Below are 11,243 nucleotides of genomic sequence, written 5' to 3'. Positions count from 1 at the left end.
CCAGAGAAACGGCTGAGGAGCTGCAGCCTCGTGTGGTTCTGGGCCTAGGGGGCCACACTTCCTCCTATGCCCAGCGCTTTCGTCAGGGCAAGTCCTGTCTGCCTGCATGCATTTCTCACACAGCTGAGGCGACTGCAGGGCCAACTGCCTGTCAAAACCACACCAGTCACCTCGGGAGTCAGACATTTATTACTAAACTTAGTTTTACTCTAATTTCTGTTCTTCGTAATGAAAATTATGCAGAATGCATTGTTTTTATGACCTTGAATTTTGTGTTATAGTAAAATTCAATACTTGAATTTAACTGTTATTTAATGAATGTATAAACATTACAATGAACAACATCACAGGGATTTGAAGAAGTGATTCCCAGGACAGACAGTGTCGACAGTGATTTAATCACAGGGCTGAGCAAGGTCACTGGGCACTCTAGAGAACAGAGCCTCTTAAGAGTCAGGTGAACGGCATGATCTGGGGGAGGGGCGTTCAGTCCAAAGGCAGAGGGCTTGCCTGGCAAGCCAGAGGCCCAGTGTTGATCACTACTGGGTTAGAGAAACAGAAGTTAACTTTCCATTTTCAAGAACCAACGAGCCATCATCCATGAGGTCTTTCAGCTGAATAACAGGAAACTGTACTTGTTTTTCAAACCATTTTGCAACTGTCAAAAGCTGCTGGTCACAAAATGCTCGCCCGATGAACTGCAGTCCTATTGGTAACCCTTGGTTTGAGAGGGCCACAGGGACACTCACTGCTGGTAAGCCTGAGGAAGAGAAAGAAGTCATCAACCCGTGAATCCTCTTTCCCTGTGCTTGTAGATAAAGACAGAATAAGGCTTAAACTATGATAGCTAGCTGCGGTGGCCCTTGCCTTGCCTTTAATCCCAGCACTCAGGAGGCAGAGGCATGTGTATCTGTGAGTTTGAGGCCAGCCTTGTTTATATAGTGAGTTCTAGGACAGACAGGTCTATGCAGATAAACCCCCTTCTCAAAACAAAAACAAACAAACAAACAAACAAACAAAAAAAGCTGGGTGGTGGTAGCGATCTCTTTTAATCCCAGCACTTGGGAGGCAGGGGCAGGTGGATCTCTGTGAATTTGAGACCGTCCTGGTCTACAGAGTGAGTTCCACCTCTCCACCAATTCCTGCCTCCAAGTTCCTGTCCTGCTTGAATTCCTGTTCTGAATTCCTCTGATGATGAACTGGGATGTGGAAGAGTAAGTCACTTTCCTCTCAGACTTGTTTCAGTCATATTTCATTGCAGCAATGGAAACCCAAAATAAGACACACAAATTGCTTAGGGAATGATCTGGCAGCTATCTTTTTGTTTTCTTTTGGTTTGTGTGTGTGCACATGGATACATCAAGAAGACCTTGGTGCTGGTCCTTGCCTTCCATTGGATCTGAGTCGAGGGCTCTCGCTCACTACTGTGTATAAAAGCTACCTGGCCAGCTGACTTCCAGGAAGCCTCCTGTCTCCACCTCCCATCCTGCTATGGGACCACTGGGACTACAGATACACGCTATTCCATCTGGCTTCATGTGGGTGATGGGGATTTCAACTCTGGTCTCTGGTCCCTGCTTATGTGGCAAGTGCTTTACCCCTGGGCCTCGTCCCCAGCCCTATGAGCTATCTTCCTAAGTAAACAACTTAGCTTCCTAAATTGTGAACAGTGATTGTAACTGCTTCCTGATGTAAGAAGTATGTGGTTTTCTGCTAAAAATGTCTATTTAACCCAATTATAAAAATACCACATACTGCTTAAAAATGTGCATGTACAACACATACGCATCCCCCTCAAGTGTTCTAGAAGGAAACAATCCTGCTAGAGCCTGAATTGAAGACCTGGGAGTCTGTCTAAACTTTGAAAAAAACCAAACCATCCTTAAGGAATCCCTACCTGCCATGTTTACAGCCTGTGTAAAAATATCATCCTGGGCACTCCGCGTCCTGTTGTCTTCTTTGATGAACTCCAAGTATGGCACTGCCTCAGTCAGGGTGGTGGGAGTTAGCAGGACATCCACACCAGAATCAAAAACATTCACGAAGTCCCTTAAAATGAGGCGCCTCACTTTCTGCGCTTTGACGAAATAATTCTCATAATTTCTGTGAAAAAATACAAAGCTATCTTAAAGACTTTTTTCTGTTTCTGTTTTGTTTTGTTCTCTTACATTAGACATATTAATGAGCCACTGGATCCACAGCTGTCCCATCAGGGACCACTAAGACTATTACTATTACATATTTACTTTGTGGGGAGGGAACAAGGAAGGAATGGGCTGGGCTGAGGACAAGCAGCCAGAGTCACTTCTCTCCTGCCACAGTGTGGATCTCAGGAATCAAACTCGAGTCATCAATCAGCCTAAAGTGCCTTTACTTACTGAGGCATCTTTCTAGCCAAGTGCTATTTTATTTTTTGAGACAGGGTCTTATTATATAGTATGGCTGGTCTAGAACTCACTATGTAGAGATCCTAGCTAGTGCTGGAATAAAGAGCTGGTGGGAAGCAGGTTCCATCATGGAAAGCACAGTGCTGCAGTTTGGTATTTTATGAATACCAGGAAGGCAGAGATAATTAAATGAAGGATGCTCAAACACTATTAAAAGATTCCCTAGTAATGGGATTACAGGCATGCACTACCCAATATTGATGTTGGGCATCAAACCTGGGGCCTTAGACATCTGGGCAAGGACCCTGCTAGCTGAGTCAGTATATTTCTGGATACGAAAATTTTAAGGTTTCAAGAGTAGCAAAAATTCTTAAAGCAATTGTCTTACTCTTTTAATAAGAAAAAGTTTCCTGAGAGAATTCTTCCTCTCACCACGTCATTGAACCCTTCTCGTCTGGTTGCAGCATACATGGCTTCAGTAGACACATCAATGCCAGACCTGTGACCTAAGAACAAGAAGTAAACATTACTAGAAAAAGAATTAAAAGTTTGCCTCTAGTATGGATCTTAGAGAACTTTCCTGTCCAATTTCCTTTTCTTTATTTGCATTGTGACTGACTGACCAGTTAATTATGGGACTTAACCATGGAGAGAAAAGGGCCATAAAAAGACTCTATCATCCATCCATCCATGTGCCCATCTATTCATCCACGCATCCATTAATCATCCATCCATGTATCCATCCATCCAACCATCCATTCATGCATCCATCATCTATCCATCGAACCACCTACCCACCCACCCATCCATCTGCCCATCCATCCATCATCTATTCACTCACCCCCCCATCTATTCACCCACCCATCCATCCATCCATGCAAACTTCGATTGAGTTCACCTTGTAAGACATCAGATGAGATAGGCACACAAAGATAATCCCTTCAAGAATTTCCCTTCAGTCCCAAGAATAAAATGTAAGAAAGAACTGTGATGAATATAAGTTCAATATTAAAATAATAAAAGGAAAAAAATTGATTTACTGATTTGCCTTCCTGAATCATTATAATAACCAGTATGTGAACCTTTCAAATGTCTGAGGTATCCTAACCACAAAGCAGCCAGCTCACCATATTGTAGCCCATCAAATCTTGCCATATTCGATGCCACTTCTGATGTGCACAGCACATGGTAGCAGACTATTGAGTAGCAGGTGTGTGGCAGGGAGACTTCAATCACTTTGGCACCCTCAGACTCAAAGAGGTCAGCAGCTTGGGACCACAGAGACCGTATCTCACTCGACAACTCTGGTACCAGATATTCCTTAGAGGAAAAACAAAACACAGGAAAGTCTATATAGACTCATAAATATCTGTATACGAAAATCGTTGGCAATCCACTACACTGAGACACTGCTAGTACTGCTGGTAGGTACCTAGAAAGGCTAGACTAGAAATGTTGATGAGCTGTGAGCACAGCACAGTACTGTAGCTGGGCATAGCAGTATAAAGCTGGGTGATTTGGTCGGGACTCGTATCTGTTAATTGTTCACTACATCTCAAATACTCTGCAGATATTTTTTAGAGGTTCTTTCAGTTTATGCTTTTCACACCTCATTACATAAGCATCATCATTCTTCATTTTATGGATGACAAGTATCGAGAATAGGAAAGTGAAGTAGCACTCCATCATGCCTACATGGGATCTAGGACTCAATGAGATTCACTTCTAAAGCTTTGGTCTATCCTGTCTTTTGTTTGCTTCTTTTTGTTTTGTTTTCCAAGACAACGTTTCGCTGTAGTTTTGCAGCCTGTCCTGGAACTAGCTCTTGTAGACCAGGCTGGCCTCAAACTCACAGAGATCTATCTGCCTGTCTCTGCCTCCCGAGTGTTGGGGTTAAAGGTGTGTGCCACCACCGCCCAGCTAATCTATCCTGTCTTTTAAAGAAAGTACAGATCTTTAATGAAAGTCTTTTTAAAGCAGCAATTCTTTACAGTAGGGTGTCACCTGATCATGTCTGTGGATGCTTTGACTGTAGAGTTGTAGTGGTGAGGAATTTTATGGGACAGGGGTGGAGGCCAGGGATGCAAAGATGATTTTCTACCACAGAACCTTCCAGAATAAAATATCAGTGATGCCAAAATTAAGAAGCCTCATTACTCGTTATTCCAAGTTGTTTTTCTAAAATATATTTAAAAAATATAGTAAATATTAATATATTGTCAGGTATATAATTGGCTCAGTTGGTACACACCTAGATTTCAGCACTTGAGAGAGAGAAGCAGGAGGGTCACTGAGGTGGAAGTCAGTCTGGGCTCAGCAGTTTGGAGCTCTTACTTCACTTGAGTTTAGTTGCCAGCCACATCTGTAACTCCAGCCCCAGGGATCTGATGTCTCTGGCATTGTGGGCACTTGTACTATGTATATATAGCCACATGCTGATACACACACACACCTACATATAACTTAAAATAATAAAAGGTGTTGGAGAGATGGCTCAGCAGTGAAGAGCACTGAATGTCCTTCCAAAGGACATGAGTTCTACTCCCTGTCTCCCTTGTCAGACAGCTCAAACCAACTGTAACTTCACCTCCAGGGCATCTGATGCCCTCTTATATCCTCCACAGGCACTAGGCCCACACACGGTACCAAACAGACATACAGGTAAACTATCCATACATATATATAGCTTTTTAAAAAATAAATTAAAATTTAGATAAAAACTGACTAAACATAATCCCAGCACTTGGGAGGCAGAGGCAGGCGGATCTCTGTGAGTTCGAGACCAGCCTGGTCTACAAGAGCTCCAAAACCACAGAGAAATCCTGTCTCGAAAAACCAAAAAAACCAAAAAAAAAAAAAAAAACCTGACAAAACATGCATACACAGACACAGACAACAGACGCATAGACACACACACACTTTTAACTTTAAAAGTGTCAGTAATTTATTTCTTACATGTATAGATTATTTCTATTGTAATTGTATAGTCTAAATGGCAATAATAAAAATAAATGCAATAATATTTAATGGGACCTTACTAGAAAAGGTATGCCTATGTCTTTTACATCTGGGATCAGCAAACTGTAACCACAAGCAAGATGTAATAGCCATCCACTTTTAAAAAAATTTTATTGGTACACAGACGTATTTCTTCATTTACATATCGCCTATGGCAGCCTTCACTTAAACAGCAGAGTTAAAAAGCCCAGATTTAGGACCTACAAAGCCCCAAACAATATCACGTTCTTTCCAAGGAAAGTTTACAAGCTCTTGCTTTATAGGATAATTAAATTTAATCCCACAACTCTCAGGTCTGTATTTCTGTCGTCCTCTTCCACAAAGGGGGAAACTGGACTTAGGAGGAGATGTCACATAGCCAATAAAAGAGGGCACAGGGGTTCAAAACCAACCAGTCTCGCTCCCTAGTTGGTACTTTGCATTTGACTAGCCAGCTTTTCTGAAAAGCAATGAAAAGACGTTACCTTTGGAATTCCTATGCAGAGTCTGCTCACATCCACCTCACTGGGAATCCTGGATAGTTTAATAGGATCTTGTACTGTGGTGGAATCTTTGGGGTCATGTCCAGCCAGTATACCTGCAAGAAGATATTCTTATTGTGGCCAACATATTGTTTTACAGTGAGACTTTTGAATAATACGTAACCACAGAAATACCTAACACGATAGCTGTATCATCCACACATCTGGTGAAGATTCCTGGCACATCCATCGAGTTCACCAGGGGAATGAGGCCGTGACGGGAAACTAAGCCATAACTTGGCTTGAAACCAACAAGCCCACAGTGGGCAGCAGGGTTTCTGGTGGACCCTCCAGTATCTGATCCTAGAGCCCTGGGATTCAAAGAGAATTCTTTTTAGAGGAATGACACTCTCGAATTGCATTTGAAATCTACTATCTAAAAGTGTACTTTCCCTTAATGACACAGAGTAAGCCATACTCCTCTCAAAGGACTCATATGGTATAGAAAAGCACAAAGACCCCGTAACAAACACAGTTAACATTTTGGCAGATCCAACCCTTCCTCTTGCCTCTGCTTCCTGAGAGCTGGAATTATGGGCATGCACCACTATGCTTGGCCTTTCTTTTTAAAAAACTGGGTTTTTTTTCCTTTTTGGAGAACATTTTGTAATTTTAAGTTTCCATCCTGATTTTGTTTGTTTATAATGACCTTTCGCTGCCATTAAAATTGTAAAAGTTGACCATATGTACAAATATTTTAAAATATGTCAAGTAACAATAGGCAGTATCTTTCACAAGCTGAACACTCTCTGCAGAAACCTGGACCCCAAGACTGCTCTCCCATTGAGAGTCATGGCTAGAGATGTACTCTAATTTGCACAATGTTGTTTTCATCTGGAATGGTAACTTCTGCACACCTCTGTTGATAAACACCTTAACACATAAATTTCTGCACATGTTTGATGATTGCTTTAAGTGGCTGGCTTCTAAGAAAGAGGGTTAGTGAACACAAGGGCCTGTTTGCTGTTATAAATTCTTAACCTATATAATCAAATTACTTGTTGCAGATCAGGACAATTCATATATTTACTTCTAGTGAACTGGTTTTTAACATTTCATTATCATTACTGTACTCAGTTTTTAAAATTTTGGTTAATCTGATTTAAAAAAATACTTCTTTCTTTTAAAATTTATTTATTTATTAAGGATTTCTGCCTCCTCCCCGCCACTGCCTCCCATTTCCCTCCCCCTCCTCCGATCAAGTCCCTCTCCCTCATCAGCTCGAAGAGCAATCAGGGTTCCCTGACCTGTGGGAAGTCCAAGGACCGCCCACCTCCATCCAGGTTTAGTAAGGTTTCGAGAGCTTTTGGTTCCTGTCCTGGAACTAGCTCTTCTAGACCAGGCTGGCCTCGAACTCACAAAAATCCGCCTGCCTCTGCCTCCCGAGTACTGGGATTAAAGGCGTGCGCCACCACCGCCAGGCAAAAAATACTTCTTAAATATTCATTTTGAAAAATTTTTCATTATCCAACAATGTAAATGCTCATTTCATAGACCAGTCACTTAGAGAATATATTCTGTTCTTTTTTTTTAAAGTAACATGGTTTAAAACAGTATATTATGTAGTAGAAGAAACTAATTAAAACAAAAAACGTAACCTGAAGGACATCATGCTAAGTAAAGCAAGCCAGTCAAAGAAGACAAATGCAGAAAGCACATGCAGGAAGTACCCAGGGCAGTCAAATACACAGACAGCAAGAAGGTTGCTTGAGACTGGGGGTGGGGGCAGTTAACGGGTACTGGCTTCAGTTTTACAAGATGAAAAAAAAAGTTTTGCAGATTAATTGCAAAATTACATATACATATTTTACCACAACTGAAAATTTTAAATTATTTAAAAACAAAGCTGTTGGATAGTACATGCCTACTGCAAAATTTAAAGTATCATATCATTATATAATGTAGAAGTAAAAATTTACTTATTTTAGTACCCACAATAGCTCTGCTACACACTTTCTCATCCGGATTCCCCATGTATGACCAATGATTATTCCTAACAGGAGTTACATACACTGTCCATAACTTGTTTTCACTCAATGCACCTTGAGTAACTTTTGTATCATCCCACAGGGCCTGTCTCATTCTTTCTATGTGGCTCAATCATACTCTAAGAATCTTCTCAATTTAAAAACTATAATAAGGCAAATAAATCAATGTAAGGGAGACAAAAGAAGACTACCTCACAGCTAGGAGACATTCAATCTAAAGTTACTTTTGGTTGGTGTGTCTACTGATTACACACACACATACAATCTACTGATTATACCGAAAGCAATGCTTTGGACTGAGTAACGCTCCTAATAATAATAAGCCACTTGCACGCTACAGAAAATGCGAATTGTATTTCGTTTCTCGCCAAGCCCACTTAACTACAAAATCAGTCTGCTGCTTTCATAATTTTAAAAAGATCCTGTCTTTTATTAGCATTCACTGATGGCTGTGTAAAAGTAAAACCTACATCTCCTTAGGAATTATGTGTCAAAATGCCATCTTCTCAAAGTAGATTCAGAAAGATAACATTAAGGGGGATGTTGAGGGAAGGGAAAATTCACCTGATCCTGCACTTCTAACATGTCAGAACTCTCATTAATATTAATGCAATGCTATAACATTCCACAGATAAATGAAATGGCTCAGCTTCTTAACAAGATTTCAGCAATATGAAAAAAAGTCTGAGGAAACCACAGCACCATAGTTCTAAAATATGTAAATAAATTATTGGTTGCAATCCCTGTGAAAGAATGTAGTCTTAGTGGATAATTCAAGAGAGGGAAAATACATACATAATATATTACCGAGGAAACATCTTCGACTTACTTAAATTGAGACTGATAAAAGAAACCATTTTTTACTATTCTTTAGGTGGTTAACAGTTTTTGGAGGGCCAGCAGTGGTGGCAGAGGCCTAGGACCTCAGCACTTGGGAGCTAGGCAAGAGGATCAGGGGGTTGAGGCCATTGTCTGCTACACAAAGACTGAAGTCAAACTGGGCTGTAATTGAGACCACACTCAGATGCCAGCTCTCTCTAGAAAAAGAAAGAGACGTCTTTAAAAATGGCACTTAAAACACGGCTGACGGGTTCTTACTGACGTCCGACAGATCGTCAGCCTAGGCTGAGAGCTCTGCGAAGTGGCAGGCACAGTTCAGCTGCAGATGTACGGAAACACTATTTAAATATCTTGTTGATAAATACTAAGGGGATGCTTTTTCTTTTAAATCACCAGCAGCAGCTCAGCAGCAATGAACTAAAGCACTGTCATTTGCATAGTGAACTGATGCCGCAAGTGAATAAAAAAATAAGATTCCTGAAGTCCACTCATGTTCAATGTCTTATCTGGCAAGATCCATAAAGCCGTGTTTTTAAGGAACCAGAGACTACAGAAGAAACGGTAAAATGTTATTTTAAATTAAGTTTTGATGTACAAAGTTCACCTAGTGGCTAAAGCTGAGTATACTCAGACATCATTTTAAAACACCGTTGAGCACAAACAGTTCACCAAAAAGAAATACAAATACCAGGGTCTGCACTCCACGCTGCTGGGTTTAGCGCGTAGGTGGACGTTTTGTATTTGGGTTTAAAGCACGGACGGGGCATCTTACGCGAAGCACGTGAACGCTGCCACAGCGGCCGCACTGCCACCTGAGCTCCCTCCAGCTATCAGCCAATGGGAATCATCATGCTCATCCTGTCGCCGCCTTTCTCTGTGTTGCTTTGAATAACTCCAGGGGTTTTTAACTGGTCCAAACACACCATCTGTGCTTCCAGATCTGAGATGGAGAGGCAAAGCAGGACCTTAGAAAAGCTTCATTTTATGTCCCCAGGGAAACTCACGGAGCTTTTCTTAACCCACTGTAGCTTGAGTTGGAAAAGGCGACACCACTCAGATGCAGCTCCCAATCAGGCCGCTAAGGAGCTGGCATGGGAAGCTGGCGGTGGAAATGAAGAAAATTACTAGCTAAGGGCAGACCCCTCCCAGCTATCATCCAAATCAGTTAACACGGACTTCCTTGTAGGTTAAGATCTTTCAGTTGAAAGGATTCACAAACATTCAGACCATTAGGAAATCTTTCAAAGGACTCTCCCTCTTAATCAGAAGGTTCAAGAAAAGCATCTGGGATGGGGGTAGTTCACCCCTTCAGTCTTGGCCAAGGCAGGAAGGCATCTACGAATTCCAGGCAAGCCTGGGCTAGAGTGAAACCTGTCTCAAAAACCAAAACAACCCCTCTAAAACTAGGGATGAGGAGATGGTGCAGTGTGTAGGAGCACTTGTGCAAGCATGAGTCCTTAGTTGGAATTCCTAACATCCACATAAGACGACAGACACGGCCACAGGCCTGTCATCTCAGCATTCGGGGGAGGGTGGGCATAGACAGCAGCTCCCAAGCTGGCCTCAAACTCGAGAGATCTGCCTGCCTCTGCCTCAGGCATGCACCAACACATTAACTACAGTTCTATATATTAACATAATAGCTCTTCCTCAGAGTTATCTTTTGGAACATTTTCTTTTCTTGAAGTAGCATATTTCAAAAGTTCTTAATTTTATTCAAGACCAACCTACCAGTTTTTACTTTGTATTATTTGTGTCCAAGCAAAGAGATTTTTGCTAAGTAAAGGTCACAAATAATTTTAATAGGTTTTGCACATTTTATCATTTTGGCTTTTTCATTCTTGAACTTCTCACTGTGGAACATTTTCATAGCATCTTTTTGTTTAATGAAAAAAAGTTTAACAGAGCATTTCTTGATTTAGATTCACTACATACTTCCTGGCTATTAGGTGTAGGCTATGTTTTCCAGCTGACTCTCACGGGTAATGGAGTGTCCTCAGACTCACACTGGGGACATACTAAATCTACCTTCTCCTCTTTGGCCATGTTAACTTTAATTGGCTGAGAAAAGAAAATATCCTAAAAATCCACGTTCAGGTTTACTGCCACGGATGAGCTCATTAAACATGTATCTACCAAGTACTAAGAGATATCACAATTAACATGGAAGTCCAGGGCTCTGTTTCTAAAAACAGTAACTCTGGCCAAACAAATATTATAAACGTAAAAAGAAATATAATGTGGAAAAGTCTAAAGTACTTTTGGTGAATGACTGAATATTTTCCTTCCCACTATCAAGAACAAGGCAAGACTACCCATTTTACATCTGTCCCCCTATTTTAATTATTTGTATATATGTTTATGTCTATGCACATGACTGCAGAATACCATGGAGGCCAGAAGTGGGTGTTGGATCGCCTGAAGCTGAGGTTACAGGTGTTTGTAAGTTACGCATCAGGTCATTACTGGGAGCTATACACTGGTCCTCT

At 41.2% G+C, this 11,243-nt stretch overlaps 1 protein-coding gene across 2 annotated transcripts in view; it reads right to left on the bottom strand.

Annotated features, from left to right (window-relative positions):
• Window positions 1-294: 294 nt before the first annotated feature.
• Window positions 295-11,243, bottom strand: part of Qrsl1 (glutaminyl-tRNA amidotransferase subunit QRSL1) — a 34,405-nt gene continuing 23,456 nt past the window's right edge. The window contains exons 5-11 of one of the 2 annotated variants that reach the window (XM_075944437.1): window positions 9,527-9,694; window positions 6,062-6,237; window positions 5,870-5,982; window positions 3,515-3,707; window positions 2,776-2,893; window positions 1,898-2,103; window positions 295-760 (exon numbers count right to left, since the gene is read on the bottom strand). In XM_075944437.1, the coding sequence (XP_075800552.1) occupies window positions 540-760; window positions 1,898-2,103; window positions 2,776-2,893; window positions 3,515-3,707; window positions 5,870-5,982; window positions 6,062-6,237; window positions 9,527-9,694 (1,195 nt within the window). In that variant the 3' untranslated portion in view covers window positions 295-539. The remainder of the gene's footprint in view (window positions 761-1,897; window positions 2,104-2,775; window positions 2,894-3,514; window positions 3,708-5,869; window positions 5,983-6,061; window positions 6,238-9,526; window positions 9,695-11,243) is intronic. The other variant, XM_075944444.1, reaches the window with a different exon arrangement.

Source organism: Microtus pennsylvanicus, chromosome 1 (genome assembly GCF_037038515.1).
Source record: "Microtus pennsylvanicus isolate mMicPen1 chromosome 1, mMicPen1.hap1, whole genome shotgun sequence".
Lineage (NCBI taxonomy): Eukaryota > Metazoa > Chordata > Mammalia > Rodentia > Cricetidae > Microtus > Microtus pennsylvanicus.
Note: the sequence above shows the minus strand (reverse complement) of the source record. Positions and strands in the feature narration are given on the sequence as shown.